Consider the following 18,614-nt stretch of genomic DNA (forward strand, 5'->3'; position numbering starts at 1 on the left):
AATGACTTCCCGCCTCCATGAAAACCCTCATTTGTAACAAATAAATACATTCAAGCAAAACAAACCAACACATTGGCCAATTTTGAAAGTGTATGCCTCATTTCACACTTGCAGTTTATCACCTCTCTGCTGACAGGTGGGACTATTCATCATCCTCTAAAAACTGATTCAGATGCTGCCTTCTCCATAAAGTTTTTCCTAGGTAATAATGAGCCTTCTCATTTAAATCTCTTGAAGTGATTTGTTTTTGCACCTTTCTCAATAAATCATCACATAATGTGCACTATAGTTATCTGTGTTTGGGTCTTATTTTGCCTACTCAGATATAAGTTCCATGAAACCAGTGCACCAGGTTTATATAAATTTTGTATCTTTTCCATCACCTAGCACATGTTTCTTCATATATTAGGTGCTTAATAAATGTTGGCTGAAAAAATATATATACATATATATATGTGTGTGTGTATATACCTATGTGTGTACATACACACACATAGCATTTATATTATATGTAGTTATATAAGATACACATGTACATATACTATATGTACATATACATATGTATGCTAAATGATTGATAGGAAAACATGGAAAGAATTTCACATGATGAAGGAGTTATGTGATCTGCATCAATGGAAGTTGTACCCACACCAATGAAATCAGAATCCCCAAGATACAATATACATGCATTTGTATTTCCAAATATAATTTATATATGCATGTATTACACATGTATACAGATACATACAATAGGTATACACATACATCTATGCATTGGGTGTACACACAGGTGTAATGCTTACAAAGACATAAGAAGTGAAGGGGAATGGATTGGTGTATCATTCTAGGAGGCAGCTAGGTGGGTGGAGCGCTGGTTCTGGCGTCGGAAAGACCTGAGTTCAAATCTGGCCTTAGACACCACTCGCTGTGTGGCCCTGAACAAATCCTGTAACCTCTGTCTGCCTCAGTTTTCTCATCTGTAAAATGGGGATAATCATAGCACCTACCTCCCCGGGTTGATGTGAGGATCAAATGAGATAATATTTGTGAAGTACCTTACAAGCTATAAAGCACTATATAAATATCATGATTATTATTTCCAGTGGAACAAGAACGTGAAAAGATTTTTTCCATATTCAGAATTAAGTTGCTAATGGTTGTCATTAGGAGCAAGGGCATATACCAATAGAGAAAAGAAGAGAGGTGGAAGTGTGGGGTATAACCACACCTCATTCTACACCCCGCCTACCTCTAGCACTGGCCGTATTCTACCTGTGAGGCATTTATGGTGAGGCTCTGATGAGTCTTTAGTACATTGTGAACACTCAAATATCAAACAAACAAATACATATTTAACAGAGCAGTAACAAATTGTGCCTGGAGTCTTAGTTTTTCTACCATCCTTCCTTCCTGTTTCCCACTGTTCGAACTGGGAGGACACCATGAGTTTGGCTCCAGGTCTAGAGTAATAACAAGTTCTCCTTAAAAGGCCACAACACTTCCATGTTTCAGTGCTTGGAAACATCTTAGCCTTTGTATGCACTTGTTTTGGCCTGTTCTTAATGTTACTCTGTGGATGAATTGCCTAGGTCCTTCATAGATGATGTGTGTGGATGGTTTTGTGCCATGTAGGAGTTTAGGAGTGAATAATTATTTCATAATTGGTAATATAGACATCTTCAAACACCTGTGATCTCAACAGTTGGGATAATCTCTTCAGTGATACAGATGACAACCAATCCATGCCTGCCCACCCTCCTGCACAACATTTGAAAATAAATTCCAACACGGCTCCACCCAATGTGCTAGAGGCCTTCAGCATCTCAAGCATATGTCAATAATACAGGAAAATCAGCCTCATGGTCTCCTCTACACATAAAGATCAAGGAAGACTTCCTTCCCCATGAATGGGGGAAGCACCATTAAAGATCAAAGATGGCTCTGCATCAATGTGTTGCTGGATCTCATGATGGGGGAGGAAGCACAACTAATGGTGGGAAGATGGGTGGAGGGTGAGAAACAGGATTATGGAATATTAGATATGAAGAGAACCTTAAAGCCCATCTAGTCCAATTCCTTTCCTCCCAATTTTACACATGAGGACACTGAGGCTCTCCAAGGTAAAATGATTCTAGGACCTTAGGATCTTACGGGTGGAAGCATCATGTCTTCAAGTCTAGTACACTTCTCACCATACTACGTGCAGCAGCAAAACTCTCCTTAACTGAGTTGGAGTGGGATAGCTGAGATACCATGATTGTGAAAGCATCCTGTCTTTATTTCATCAGAAGTTAACTACTTATAAGAGATTTCCAAATCTAGTCATCGTATTTAAGGAAATCATGCCCTACAGCAAACCCAACCAACTCAAATTACCTTAATATGAATTACAAATTGACAAATTTAATTCTTAAAAATGACTCTTTTGTGTTTTCTCTTGGCTTTCCAAGGCCCAGTTGATTCAGGGACTCTAATTTAATGGAGGGTAGGAACAGGGTGGGGCCTGAAACTATACCAGGCTCTGGAGACTTGGGATCTATACCCCTGGGGTTGGTGATCTGAAGAATGGGCAAATAATTGAGTAACTTCTTCATGAGGTCACGCAGTACCTCCTATTGACTGGACATTTCCTTCAGGCAACTATATTAAGAGAAATATCATGACATTGTGGAGAAAACAAAGGCTTGGAGATCTGGGTTCAAGTCATTTCTCTGACAAATACTGACCGGATGTCCCTGGGCAAGGACCTTAATGTGTCAGTGACCCCAGTCAATTCTTTAAGGCTATAAATCACAAATCTGCATTGGTAGGGAGAATTTCCTCACTGAGAGTTCCTTATGCTAAATTATCCGGATTAGACAGACATAAATTATAGCAATAACTTCAGGATTGAAAAAAAATAGCAATAACATTGGTTGAATTATTTTTAAGTGACTAACAAACATACAAATACGGACCAAGGCACCAGCATCATACTTATCAACAGCTAGGTCAGGAGAAAGTAAACTAGTCACCCATTTTTTTTTTCTCACAAACATGTTTGCATATTTCTATTCTCAAATGACCTTCAGTCAAAGACTTTATCAGTTATCGACTTCATCAGTTATCATACAAATTGTGTGGGGAAAGATGCCACATTTCTGTCTTCAGAGGACATCCTGGAATACACCTACTTCATAATCAAAATACAAAGAGAATCATCAATCAGGATAAAGGCTGAGGAAGCACTGATTGCCTGTATTTTCCATGAGGACTATTCAGAATGGGCCCCCGTAGCACAGAGATATTATTAGAGCTCTCCCACATCTTCAGAGAGGTTCCCCCAATCAGAAGAGACCCCAGATCTCAGATATTTGATAAATGTTTACTGAACTGAATTAGAACATCCTTTGGGAAATCTTAAGTAATCAGAGTGACTCTTCAGCCTAATGTGACCTGTTCAACTATGCTGGAATTATTTCCTTTTCCTTTAGACACTGAATTTATTGTTCCAAATATAAAAATAGCCCCAATTATCTTGCATTCTTATATTGTAATTTAAAAAAATGTGTTTTACTTTTAGAAATGGCTGTTTCTCTTGAAATTTGGTTCTCTGTATTAACAAATTTGATTTTGTTTTTGGTATGACCTAGGGTCAACAATTTTGCCCCACCTCCCAGAGAAACACAGAACAAAATTTATAGTAAAAATCATTGGGGAAATCAGATTTAAATGTGCAAAAAAGGCTTTTAAGGCAATATGTCTACAGATATATTCATCAGGCAATATATGTATATACTGTGTACAACATATACATAGAGACACAGATTCTGATGCACACATTCTGTGAACTTGTATCCATTTTCGTGAATGATCCAACAGCTAATATTTATAAGGGATAGCAAATGACCACAATGGCTGCTGTGCTCATCATATACAAGGAAGTGGTTGACAAGGGCCCTCAGTCCAAATCTGATGTGGGTTTGGCCATCATGAAAAGAACTAAGGATACATACCGGCTTCTCAAATAATTTTAGTACCAAAGGATAAGCAATAACTTTCAAAGTCAGACTACCAATGGAAAGGTCTCTTTCTTTTCCTGTTCCATCAAAGGAAATAGACTTCTCTAGACAGTTCTTAGCAGGCATTTTACTAGATAATTTATTAAATTAATGTCTATCCAAGCAACATGTTCCCAGCTATGACTCAAAACAACAACTTAGATTTATAAAGTGCTTCTAGGTTTACAAAGCAGTTTCCTGACAACAATCTTGAGGAAAAGATAGCATCATCACCATCTCCCAGTAAAATAAGGAAACTGAGGTGAAAAGTCATTCATATAAATAAGTGTCTCATTTGGGATTTGAACCCTTGTTCAGTACTCTTTTAAACCAGCATACTGGCTAGTTTGATCTCCCTCCTTAGATTATCTACATTTTTAGCAGAAATAATGGAATTGGCCAAATGTTTAATGCAGGCACAAAACACTGCCTCATTCTTTTCCTTTCTTTCTGCAAAAGTTTCTTGGAACTCTAGACCATCCACAAAATATAAACAGAAGGCCATGGGATTGTTACTCTAGAGCTTGAAGGGACTCTCCGAGTCCCTTCTAGACAAAGCCTGTTACTCTATGGCAGGTGCAGGGAACTGTGGCCTTGAGGCCACACGTGGCCCTCTAGGTCCTCAAGTGTGGACCCTCATAAATCCCCTTAAGGGGATTTGTTCTGTGAAGTTTGGATTCAGCTAATGGGGCATACTCAAGGACTTAGAAGACCACATGTAGCCTCAAAGCCACACGTTACCCACCCCTGCTACAAGTGAAGATAACAGACAACTTTCAGGCTGGGTGTTCTCCCAACTTTCGATCAACATATCTCAATCTTTGGAACTCACAGGTGGCCATGCCAATTTTTCTTACTATGTTAAGTCTCATTAACCTTGATACACAGAATGTTTCTCCTTTATAGACTCCCTCGTCTTGTCTTCCAGGCCTGAAGTCAGTATTTGCCACAACTAAAGATGTGATGCTAAAGACTTTTCTTCGAAAGATCACAAGATGACAGGGCCCTCAGTGGCCAACTAACCTAGCTCCTAACTGAACAAGGATTCTTTCTACAGTATTTTCCATAAGTGATCATCCAAATGTGGCAGATAATTGTAAAGGAACACCAAGCAACTCTCAAGGAGTTCAAGTCACGAGGATGGCATGGACCATTCCAGTGGGGGTAGCTAGGAGGAACCATAGATAGAGCACAGGGCTGCCTTGGAATCAGAGAGACCTGAGTTTTAATCTGACCTCAGACACTAGCTGTGTGACCCTAGGCAAGTCACTTAACCCTGTTTGCCTCAGTTTCCTCATCTGTAAAATGAACTGGAGAAGGAAATGGCAAAACATTCTAGTATCTTTGCCAAGAAAACCCCAAATGGAGTTACAAATAATTGGATACTCCTGAACGGATTCAACAACAACAACAACAACAATATTTCAAGGACTGAAAAGATTTGAGGATGAGATTGATGAGCTATTTTTTGGTAATCCTCAGAAGATAAGGACAAATATAGGGACTAAATCTGTAATTCCATTGGCACAGGGAACACCCAGGAGGGAAAAAAAAAACCTCCCTTTAACAGTGCAGCTGACACATTGTCTTCAATTTATAGCGTAGAGAATGGCCTAGAGCCCTGAGAAGTCAAAAGGCCTGCTTAGAGTTCCTCGGCCCCCCTTGGATGAGAGGTAGGATTTGAACTCAGGTCTTCAGGGCTGACTCCAAGGCCAGCTCTCTATCTGTTGGACCACCTGCTTCTTTAACCTCTGAAAAATCAGAGGGAAAAAGAAACGAGTTGCAGGACCAGAGACAAGCGAATGTCTTCCAATTAAAAAAAAAAAAGATGGCTTCTTTAAAGTTTAGGATGGTAAACTTGATTTTGATTCTCAGCAAAATGTTTGATGGAGAATTCAAATGGATAGTGTGAGATCTCCAGAAGGCAAAGGTATCATTTATCTATTTCTAAGATAACAAGAAAGGACTGAAAGCCTCAGAAATATCTACAGTATGGTGGATAAGGGCAACAATGACGCTGTCAAAATGTGGGGTTGTATTATTTGGAGTTTTCAATTAATTAAAAGTCTTTATTCTAAAGAGCCTCGGTTAAAGTCCTATTCTGTTGTCTCATCAGGGTCTGGCAATGACCTTGGATTCCAGAAGGCTGAAGGACATGTTTGAGCTCTGGACCTCACCAAACCAAAAAGGTTTGAAGCACGATCTGGTGACAGAATCTATGTGTGTTGCCCCAGGACCACTGGGAGGGGCTCACTCTCAGATTAGCCACCAGACTATTCAGTCTCTTCAGACACAGCAATGCATGAAGACCATTTACTTAAGCTCAGAGGGGTTGCTATCTCCATTGGTAGAAAGAATACCCAGGGTGATGAAATAATGGCCCCTTCAAATATTGAAATAAGGCATTTTGTTGTACTCTGTTGTGGACTAAAATATTGGTAGAATTAGGGAGAATGATCCCATAACACCAGCCAGGACTGTTGTAAGAAAGGAAGTTGTATAGACTTGAGGCAGGTCAAGCTGACTTTGCCACAAGGTAGATTGGGTTGGGACTCAGCTGTGGGCCCCTTGGGCAGGAGAAGTATAGAAGCAGTTTTTAGGAGCTCAGCAGGGGAACTCCTCAGACCTCCAGGAAACTTCTTGCTCTCTTATGGTCACCTTCTTGCTGCAGCTTTTATCTTCCTGGATGGTTTTTAACTGCTGTCTTGGGAACTGTGTCTGTTTTGGGGTACTGTAATGTATTTTTGGCACAAAGGCTATTTCTTTGAACTCTCAGGCTCTGAGGGATCCATTATACTCAAAATGGGCTCTGACTGGGACATGAAGGACAGAGAGCCTGTCTTGGAGTCAGGTTAACCTAGGCCCACATCCTGCTCTGACACATCCTGTATGACTTTGGTAAATAGGTGCCATAGGCATCTCCTTGAGACTTTTAACTTGCACAAAAGTTGCTGACCTGTATTAATAGGAGGAGGAAGGGGTAAAGCCTTTACATGAATGAAATCCATAACAGGAGCAAAAAAAAATAGTATTGAACTAGAGGAGGGAGCCTTAAATAGAGAAGGGGGAGATCATGGACCCTTTAGCAGTCTTTGATGAACCCTATGGACCACCCCATCCCCTGAAAATGTTTTAAATGCATAAAATACATAGAATTACAATGGAAACTGACTACTGAAGTCATCAAAATATTTTTAAAAATAGGTTCCTGGACCCCTGGTTAATCCCAAGTCCACGAATCCCAAGTTCATAAAATCCTTGCACTAGAGAGAGGTTTATTATTCAGGACAAGGGGAAGAGATATCAGCTGCTTTATTTTTTAAAGCTACCACCTGGGACCCTCCACGTGCCTTACTATAAATTGGACATGTCAACTCCTGCAGATACAACTTGAGGGCAGTGACCACTCCCAAGATAAGCAGACTTACTTCCCTTGTTTTTTTTTCTTTTTTCTCTGAGCAGCCACATCCGCTGTCAGGTTTTCTGGATTGTTGGGGGTGGAGTGGGGGGTTGGGGTGAAAGGAGATATATGATGGCTGATAAGTACTCCCTGGAACAATGTTTACAAGAACCTCTCTCTGCCTCCATCCTTCTTTTCTCCCTTCTCCAAGGAAAAATTCCTCTAAGAATAAGTTGTTCCATTTCTCAATGTTTTCTGCCCCTTCACTCTAAAGAAGTAGATGGGCTGGCTTTTCAAGGGATACTTCCTTTGCCTCCTTTAAATCCTGGCAGACCCAGGAATCACTCTATCTGTCAAAATCTCCAAGTTGCAAGGACAGGAGAAAGGAAGGCTGAGCCAAACACAAGGAAGAAGAAAAAAACTTTCTAAGGCAACTATTTATCTAAAATTACATTGCAGTAGTTTAGTTTAACTACCCACTCAGACATTCCAGGGCTAGGAATCAGATAAGAGCACCATGGGGGGAAAGAACAAGTTTTCTGTCTTGGATCTTAAAAGATCAAATGATAAATAAATCTTAAGAGGGATACCTTATAAATAGCTCACTGCCTTCCCACATAGCTGATCCTAGTTACAGTTATTGATCAAGCTTTTGGTTGGCATGATACAATCTCAGAGAAGGATAAAGCTACAGTCTTGAGTTGTCAAGGAATTACTTGGGCATTAGTGTAGGTATGAATACAATCCCAAGGCTTGCCACAATGTCTAGGTTAATAAAATGAAAGTCTTCTGCCAAGACTGAAAATGGGGGTGGGGGTTGGGGAAAACAAACGCCGTGGGAGCCCTTTTTTGCTCCATTACAAAGGAAAGAGAGAAAGTGAAAGGAGGAGGATTCGAGTAATGTATATTTAAGCAGCTGACTTGTTGGAAAGCTGCCCTGAACCATAGCAAGACTTAGACATGGAAAACACCAACCAAGGGGCAGTGGTTGTCAGTAAATCATTAGTGATTGGAGTCAAAATCATCTTGGACTAGGCTGGTAATCGAAATGAATGAAAAACCAGCAACTTAAAACCAAGACTTGTTCTTGGCTAGAGACTGCAGTGTTTGAAGCAAGTCTTTGTGGGGAGGTATAGAAAACTTCCACGTGGCCCAGTAAGATTCTTCCAAACAACAATTAATTTATGCCCTATGGAGAGTTTCCATAACTCTACGATCAAAATGAAACAATGAAAGGGTACTTTACTGTCTCGTCTTTCATAATTCCCCTTTGCTCTGTTATTGTTTTTAAAAATATTTATAGGGATAGCTTTTGTTTTTGTATCATTTTAGAAAATACTCATACCACCTCTTATCAGAGAGTCACTCCTTGTAACAAAGGGGGAAAAAAGAGAGAGGTATGAGGGAGAGAAAGACATAGAGAAAGAAGCTGTTCAGCAAGGCAAATCAATCTATCTACTCAATCTGACAGTATAGAAATGTTTCCCCCTCCTCTGAAAAGAAGGGTGGGAGGTCTTGCTTTGTTCTTCAAAGCATCGCAGATTTTGAGTTGGAAGGGAATTTTGAGGCCAGGCAGTCTGACCCCCTAATTTTACAGATGAGGAAACTGAGGCTCACAGAGGCTAGGTGACTTGCCCAGGGTTACACAACCAATAAGTAGTGTGTGAGTCTGAGGTAGGATTGAAACTCAGGTCATCTTGTCTCCAAGTCCAAAGCTCTACTTACTATGTCACCTAGTTGCCTAAGCCAAATTATACAACCTATTTTAGAAAACAATTCTTACTTAAAAGAAGTGCTAACCCCACCACTCCCCACCCCCCAAGCAGCTTGGCTAAACTCCGAGGGGGCTTGTGAGATCAGTAGAAATTCTGAAGGATTGCATGCTTTAAGAACTCCTTGCACATACTAAAGAAACTGTCCCCATTTCTGGCACATCTACTTTATTGAGATTTTGAAGGGAAAGGGGGGGCTTAATCATTTTGTTCCAAAGCTGATAGGTTTTATGCTTAATGTAACTATTTAAATCTTCCTTGCATCTCTGATGCTGTCTCTTGACAGGAAAGGGAGTATTTGTTTTGTCTGACTAAATGTGCAGGAAAGCCACGTAGGAGTCATACACAAGGAGCCCCTGTGACTATATTTGAGCTTGACCTTGGCCTTTATGAAAGAGTTGCTGAAGCCTGATACATTTTCCAGAGAAGGAAGGGATGAAATGAATTCTCCTGTGGAAAGACTTACCTGGGTAATCATTCTTGTCTACGTCTGAATCGCCTCTCAAAGTAAAGCCAAATCCCGACGGCATGGCCTGGGAGGCCCAGGCACCATTCAGAATCTGGGATGGTTTCTGGTTTAATCCTTCTGCATTCCCATTGTAAATGAACACTTTGCCTCTTCCATCTTCTCCGGCAAACGGTGCACCAACTGCAATGTCTACAAGACATAAATATTTATTTCTTAAAAGGGGACCATTTGAAATTAGAATTTATAAGATCATGATATCACAGATTTACAAACTCCCCCTCATTTTATTGTTGAGAAAAATGGGATCCAGAGAGGTTAAGAGGCTTTCTGGGCTGATAAAACTAAAGTTCAGAAGCCCCCTAGTTCAACCTTCTTGGTTTAGGGGGGAGGAAACTGAAACCTAAGGGAGATTTGTCCAAGGTCAAACAACTAGTAAGTATCAGAGGCAGGATTTGAACCCAGATCATCTGACTTCAGAATTAGTGCTCTTCCCATCCCACGCACCACCTCCTTACATAGTAAGGGGTAGGGCCAGAATTTAAACACGAGTTTTTTGACTCCAAGTCCAGGAGTCTTCCCATTACTGCACCATGTTCCTATTGCACTATAGGCTCCTTTTTGCCCTCTACTGTACCTCTAAAAATTCACTGACACAATCTCCTAACTTCCTTTACTTCAGTCTCTGATGAAGAGGTGACCTTCTAGGCAAGATCAGCCCATTTGCTTGTACCTTAGACCTCATCCCCTTGCCAATCTCCTCTGACAGAGTCCCCATGATCATTCTCTACTCCCTATTTTTAATCTCTCTAGTGGATTCTTCCTGTGGTCTATATTGACCATCCACTCAAACTATATGTTCAGTGTTTTTCCTCTTTTTCACAGCTAAACTTTTACCATGCTTCCAGTCACCCAGGCTTATAGCTGTCCAATTCATGTACAAGTCAAGACATCACCCGTGATGTCATCGGTCCTCTTCCAAAAAGAAGGATGAACAACAACAACAAAAGAATCAATTTTGACTCTTCATACTCTTTCACCCACCCACATATCCCATCAGTAGTTCAGATTTGTTTATTCTTCTGCTAAAACAGTTCTTAAATCTCTCTTCTTCTCTCTCCTTACAGAGCTAACCACTGTATCCCAGGCCTTTATCATTTCTTGGACTACAGCAATGACTTCCTAACCTAGTCTTTCCGCCTCCCTTTTCTAACCCACCCTCCATACACATGAGCGAGTGATATTGGTCCAGCCTGGATCATATTACTCCTCTGTGCAAGAAGCTCTCTCTTGCCTTTGGACAATATATAAAGCCTCTGGGTGACATTTAGAGCCCTGCACAATCCCACCTTTTTAGGCAAATGGACTATTACTCCCCTTTGTGTACACAGCTACATTTCAGTCAAAAGGGACTACTTGCTGTTTCTTGAAAGAGACATTTCATCTCCCATCTTCACTGTATTTGTAGAGACTTTCACTCGTATCTGGAATCATTTCTCTCCTCATCGCTATCCTGTAGAATCCTAAGCTCCCTTTCAAGTTTACCTCAAGCACCGTCTTCTAGATGATGCCTTTCCTGATCCCTCCAGCTCATGGTGCATTCTATACCATGCTAAAGTTACCTTGCATTTAATTTTATTTTGCATTCACTTCTATGGTCACATGTTGATTCTTCCTCTTTCAAATGCTAGTTCCTTGATAGATGATTGAATTAATGAATGAATGAAACAACATTTATTTAATGCTTACTATGTGCCAAATGCTGAGGATACAAAAAGAAAAAGCAAGCCAGTCCCTGTTCTCCAGGACCTCATGCTGTAATTAATGGAGCTGACATATAAAAGAAACTTCAGGTGCAGAGCAAATGGAGAGATATGGCAGTGTAAGAGTGTGGTGGCCAGGTGAATTGCAGAGTCCTTAGGTCATATTAGTGGGTCAGATGATAGTGATGGGGATCTGGAAATGAGAGATGTGATGGCCTGGAGGACTTTTGGAAACAGTGGAAGGGCAAATGGCAGAGTCTGTGGGCTTCCACATCACTGGATGTGATAAAATTGGTGACTTCCATCTCACTCAAGTTGTATGAACAATCAAGCAGCCCCAGTGGGTTCTGGTTAGCCCGGAGCAGAGTGAAGAGGAAGGATTTGTGCCCCATGGTATCCCAATTTCCACCCCTCTCTGCTATCCCAGACGAGTTCTGGATGACCCTAGGCCAGGAGAGTGGATAAAGGCAAAAGAGTGCCCTGGTAATATTGTCTTCCCTCTTCCCAGGGCTCCCAGGTAGGATGCAAGTTCACTAAAGGTGAGGACTGGGTCCCTTCTGTCTTTGTAACTGACTCCTAACATTGCACTTGCACATAGGAAGTGCTTGGTAAATGTTTGTTGAACTATTGATTTGATTTCAACTCCATTTTCTTAGACTTTTTTATTTCCTCTGCCACATATTCAATTAACTGCAATGCTCTCAAAAGATCAGCTCCTAATAGATAGTAAGTATACTATTGCTGAAGCTCACTTTAAAGCTCATAAAAGAAGACTTAAAATGATCTGGAAGAATCATTTAAGACTAGCTTACTGAGTATTGATAGAAAGGAACTATCCTTTTTAACAAACTAATAAAGCACTTCTATCATCTTCCAAGTATTTTATTAGGGACTTGGGTAAGGAAATAAATAAATAATAAAAGACAATTCCCCAAGGGAATGTAGAACTATAATTCACTTAAGGGAGTCTTTGGAAGTCACAAATTGAGATGAAAAAAAGTAGCATTGGAAAGCTGCAAGTCACAAATCAGTATAAAATTTAATTTTCCCCAGAGGGCCATGTGCTCTATAGATGCAGAGTTTCTTTAGTAGACCTCAATGACTAAAACATCAAGGAAAGAGAATAAAAACCATTAACTAAGTAATTACCGTGTAGCAACCTGGCTACATAGGGGTCAGGATATCACTGAATGCTTTAGATGGCATTATCCAACATCTTCTTGGCATCTTTTCTCCTTAGATCTCTGAATTGAGGCCTTAACAGAACTCCACAGGCAAAAAGAAACCTGTCACAGTCACACAGCTAATTGCTTGTTTAAACTGAGTTTTTCCGAGCAGTCATATTTAACAGTTAATTCAGAAGGGATGATTTCTGACAACTTGTTCTTTTTTTTTCCATTCTGATAGCTAGGTGGATTAATCCCAGAGAGATAATCTTATCAGTAAAATATCACTTGCTTATTTGCTTTAAGTCAGGCAGAAATAGGATATCATTTTGCTAGACTCTTTGATACTTCATAAGTCACTATCTGGAGGGCAATATGATGTCATAGAAAGAAGAGTGAACTTGGACTTAGAAGACCTGGGTTCAAGTCCCATTTTTACCTAATAATGATAATAACAACAGTAGTTGTTATTATTATTATTATTATTGTAACATAGCATTTATATAGTGCCCTAAGTTTTGCTAAGCACTTCACAAATATCTTGTTTGATTCTCACAACAACCCTGAGAGGTAGGTGCTCATTTTATAGAGAAAGAAACTGAGGCAGACAGCAGTTAAGTTACTTGCCCAAGATCACCCAGCTAGAAAATGTATGGTATTGAATTTGAATTCAGATCTTCCTGATTCCACATACCCAGTGCTCTAACCATTGAATTACTGAATTGATTTTAACTCCATTTTCTTAGGCTTTACTGTGTAGCCTTGAGTAAGTCAATTAACTTCCATGGTGACTTACCTATAAAATGTGTTTAAAAATGTTACTTACCTCCCAAGATCATTTTGAATATTGAACTAGATAATGCATATAAAATATTTTGTAAACCCTCTCCTGGAATGGCCTTCAATTTTGGAGGTAGGTAGCTTCTAAGGAAGCTTAAAGTGCTTCAAATGAAGACTCAGTAAAATGCTGGAGAGTTGTTATAGGAAGAACCTTAGCTTCGTAAAGTTGGAAAGGTTCATCACTACGTAATGAGTTTTTCTGCCTCAGCAACTGATGGAATCTGGAGTGGTAGCTATTTTCGTTGGTGGAGGGAGCCTATACGCCATGACCTTCCTACCTTTCTAGTCTTCTCGTGTTTTACTGCCCTCCATGCAATTTCTGTTGCAGCTACACTGGTCAATTCACTGCAGCTCCTGTACAAGACTCCATCTTCTACCTCCATGATGCTTTGATGATAGATGTCCCCCTTGCCTGGAATGTTCTCCCTCCCCCACTTTACTTTGTCTTAGTTGCCCTAGATTCTTTCAATACTCCATCAAATGCCACTTCTGTAGGAGGCCTTTGTCCACCAAGCTGCTAGTGCCTTACCTTCCAAAATTACCTTCCATCTCCTCCTGTCTGTACTTATTTTCACGTTTTCTCCCACATTACAGTGTGAGCTCTTTGAGATCAAGAATTGCTTGTCTCCTTCTTTACGGCCACAGTGCTTAGTTTAATGGCCAACATATTTCAAGCATTGTAAATGATTTTTGATTGACTGATTGAAATCACAGAACTTTTAAATGATCCTCAAGACATCACATAAAATGTAGATTTGGATTTTCTTCCATAAAGTCCCAAACAATCGCCTTGAAACTACCCACATTTTAATGTCTCTGCCTCATGTACACCAAAAAGACTGGTATGAAATGGCATTCTTTCCCCACACCCAACAGTGACATGAAAATTGTGACAATTTCGAACTATTGTGAGATTAAACTAAACTCACCATTGTATCCATCTTGGTTCAGATCTCCCAGATGGGTGATAGCACTTCCAAATCTTCCAAACACTTCAGTTCCTGAGAAGACTTGGGCATTGCTAAAGAGCAAAGGACTTTCTTGCAAGTAAAGGTAAACCTGCCCTATTTCTTTAGGGCTGCTCTCAAATTCACGCTCCATGAAGAGGGGTGCTCCAACCAATACATCATCCAGGCTGAAAGAGAAAGAAGGGGGAGAGGGATAGAGGGAAAGAGGAAGAGGGAGAGGGGGAGAGAAAGAAGGAAAGGGAGAGGAAGGAGAGAGGGAGAAGAGGGAAAAAGGAGAGGGAGAGGAAGAAAAAAGAGGGAGAGGGGAAGGAGGAAAGAGAGAAGGAGAGAGAGAGAGAGGCAGGCAGATACAAAAGAAAAGAGGAAGCAGAGGTGGTGAGAGAGATAAGGAGAATCAGTATTCTTACAGGCTTGAAATATTTTTAAAAAGTCAGAAGCATCGCTTGTATTCATCATGCTCTTAAAATGTTTTGCAAATATGATGTATCCTGTATAACTGTATCACACCTCGATAGTAATATACTGCCAAAAAATGGGCTATTATAAAATCACATCAATTATTTTATGACTGTAAAATTTCCTAATGGGGAAAGTCATGTTCCTATCTAAATACACCCTGAGGTTTTAAATGATTTTGTAAAAAAGTATATTTTATTTATTAAGAAAAAAACATTTTCGATGCACTAGCTGCTAATTTAAAAAAAAAATAAGGGGCACCTAGGTGGCACAGTGGATAGAGCACTGGCCCTGAAGTCAGGAGGACCTGAGTTCAAATCCAGCCTCAGACACATAACACTTACTAGCTGTGTGACTCTAGGCAAGTCACTTAACCCCAATTGCCTCATGCAAAAAAAATTAATTAATTAAATAAATTAAAAAAGAAAAAAAAATGCCATACAGCATGCCAGATTTTAAAGATATTTCAGAAGAGAATAAAGAATAAAGAAGTTTATAAGGAAATATCATTTTAAAAAGCACTTTATTTATGGGACACGTCTGCAGTTTGGATAGCATGGAAGAGTCCATAGAAGTTACTACAGTGTTAAGTTTCACAAAATCAGGACTAGAGTATACTTGTGTCCAATATACTGGGTCCTTTCTCTCATCGCCAATGACTTTCCAGTTGTTCTGTATTATTTTCTAGGGAATCTTTGTGGTGATCATCCCAAAGACATTTTTGCTCAATTACAATTTGATCTTCCATCCCCATCGATTCATAAATCTTCTCTCACTCCCTAGTGCTAAAAAGGCCCACATTCATTCAGGATTAAATTCTGCATCTTTTAGAAATATGACAAATGTCAAAAAAACAAGCAAAAACTTTGTGTTAAATAAACTCTGTAAATGGACAACATAGGCATAAAGCATATACAGCTGCTTTTCCACATTCTACATGGAGCTAATTATACAGACTCTTCTGCTATTTATTAGCTGCATGGCCTTGGGCTAATCACTTCACTTTGCTAGGCCTTCATTTAACTTGATGGTGTCTAATGGTCTGTTCACCTCTCATTTTTATTGTTTTACTCCATATATTTAATAATGTTCTATTAAAAAAATAAAATGCTATTCATCTAACCAAACAAAACTCAGAAAAATTATGCTACAGTTCTTCTTCAAATACTAATAATAGAATATCTGATTTAGCTTTCCATATCTTTTCTACCATTGCTTCTCTGACTAAACCCACTTTAGAGTGATCATTCATTATTTTTATCCAGCACCAAGGCACGATACACATGTATCTCATTAACTTGCTCACACATTGTAATTAGGTGTTTCATGCATAAACTGGGCTCCAAAATTGGGCTTGAACTTTCCCTTCAACAATAACGGTGTGTTCCACTTCTCCTCTATTATCTAGTGCCCCTAATTCACACTAGGCTCATAGTTGGTGTGCAAAGGCTGTTGGTGGAATGAATAAATGAAGCAATGAATAACAGAGCATTTGTTTAAAAGGGTTAAAGCAGGATCCAATCAATTACTCTAATTGCATGATAAGATAATGAAGTCAAATTTAATTATTAGAAGATTGCATTTCAGAAACCAGCCAGCTATTTTATTGATGTCTCTGTGTGAGATATACATATATACATACATAATATATCTATATAGATGTAGGTAGGCAGATATTGGTGGATAAATGTAGATGAAGATATTTGCCGTGTTTTTCTTTTAATTTGAATCTTTTTAAGTCTGACTACCAGAACTTGAGCCAGGATGGGTTCCTCAGGGTAAGTCAACAAATAGATTTATTTATACTGAGTCCTCCACATCAACACAAGTATCCAATGTTACTTCCTTTCCAATAAAATGGCCCTAGAATGGTCAAGTTAGCCTCCTGCTGGGTTTCTTCTTTGTGTCCTGCAGGGACCATAAACAGCTGGAGTTTGGGAAGTGTCAATGGGTTAGAATGTAATTTTGTGAAACCCTGATACAGTACAAATACACTGAGGTAGTGGGATTGAAGTTCTGGACACAGGTTGGTTTGTTTGTTTCAGGCAGAAGATGAAAAGCACCAAAATCTTTTATTGTTGAAAAACTTGTCCAAAGATTCATAACCAACCATAGATGGCTTCAGAAGAATCAACTGGCTTCTTTTCAGGAGTGCATCTACAGTCTCAAGTTAACTTCCCCTGCCTGTTTATGTTTCCCAAATATCTGGAGTCCTTGAAAGTTCATTCATCAATCAGCAATCAGCATTCACTAAACAATTTAATCCAAATTGTTTAGAATTCACCCAAATGACTATCACAAGATTGTATTGAGTTAGTTTAAAGTGGAGGAGGGGAGTTGGGGATTCTGAGAAAACATCCCTTAATTTACTCATTAGACTGTATTACCCAATATGACTAATCAATTTTCCCTCTTGTGTCTGAGCTTTGGGAATGTAAGATCTTGGAAGGCATTAGAGGGCGCGGTTCCCCTAACGGTTAGAGTACAAAGCCCTAAGTAGGGGAGTTATACATAATATACAAATGGAAAGTGGATTTAAATATTCTAATGTACAATGCTTTATTTACCTCCCTATCTCTTGGTTGGTGACCTGCAGGGCTGATCTTTCCCACAACCCTTAGGACTACAAAGTACTGCACAAAGAAGAAACATTCAACTCATACTCTGAATCTTTTTTTGATTAACTTCTAGGCTTGCATTAAGTACAAAGACTTAAATACTTAAAGAGCATTTTATAAACCTTAAAGTGCCATATAAATGCGAGTCGCCATTATTAGTATAATTTGGAATGACTGGGGGAAGGCCATGGAAAATCACCCTTAAAGAAGTCTAACTGTCATGGGGGTGGAGCCAAGATGGCAGATTAAGGGCAATCGTCCACCCGAGCTCTCCTAACAATACCCTCTCAACAATTTTCAAATAATGCTTCAAATCAAATTTTGGAGGGCAGATCCCACAAAAGAGCAAGGTGAGACATTTTTCTGGCCAGAGAAAACTTAGGAGGTTGGCAGGAGAAGTCTGTGACATTGGGGTGGAAGCCTGGTGGCAGCAGCAGCTTTAGGAGCTCTTAGACCAGAGAGGGTAAGGAGGCTAGACAAATGGTCAGAAAGAGATTACAGGAGACCCATTGCTAGCACTGGGTAAAGCTGGCATTGACTGGCAACTCTATTGACCATATGCAGTTCTGAGTCACAGTTCTAGGGTGGAGAGGAGTACTGGGGGTTGGGCACAAGGGAGCAGGGGACCTGGTCACAGTTCCAAAGCAAAGAGGAGTGCTAATGCTTTCAGCTGCAGGGGACCAGGATAAAGACCAGAGCTCAGACCAGAAAAGCAGTCACCATACACCTCCCAGGATTATTCCATCTTGGAAACACCAAAAACTTTCAGAAGTCCAGAACTAGCTTTGAAAATAGCAGCATGACAAAACTTTTTATTTCATGCAACTGAAAGAATCTATTTTTTTTAAATGTTCTCTATATCTTGTTTGATTAAGAATTTTCTCCAAGCAATATCTGTGAATATATATAAATATACATATATATGTATGTATATACACACATACATATATATGTATGTGTTAATGCCATAACCTTTCTAGTTTGGTCATATGTTCATTTTGAGCTTATTGTGGTATATGGTGCTATTTATTGCTCTAAGCCTTATTACCGTCAAATGGCTCTCAAGTTTTCCCAGCAATTCTTATCAGATATGGAGTTTTTCCCAAGTAGTTTATGCTCTTGTTT

General features: G+C 39.6%; 1 protein-coding gene across 1 annotated transcript in view; it reads right to left on the bottom strand.

Moving 5' to 3' along the window:
• Positions 1-18,614, bottom strand: part of ITGA8 (integrin subunit alpha 8) — a 202,716-nt gene that overhangs the window by 115,435 nt on the left and 68,667 nt on the right. The window contains exons 12-13 of the mRNA XM_020987504.2: positions 14,377-14,582; positions 9,679-9,870 (exon numbers count right to left, since the gene is read on the bottom strand). Coding sequence (XP_020843163.1) covers positions 9,679-9,870; positions 14,377-14,582 — 398 coding nt within the window. The remainder of the gene's footprint in view (positions 1-9,678; positions 9,871-14,376; positions 14,583-18,614) is intronic.

This window comes from Phascolarctos cinereus, unplaced genomic scaffold (assembly GCF_003287225.1).
Source record: "Phascolarctos cinereus isolate Bilbo 61053 unplaced genomic scaffold, phaCin_HiC Scaffold_1;HRSCAF=81, whole genome shotgun sequence".
NCBI classification, from domain to species: Eukaryota; Metazoa; Chordata; class Mammalia; order Diprotodontia; family Phascolarctidae; genus Phascolarctos; species Phascolarctos cinereus.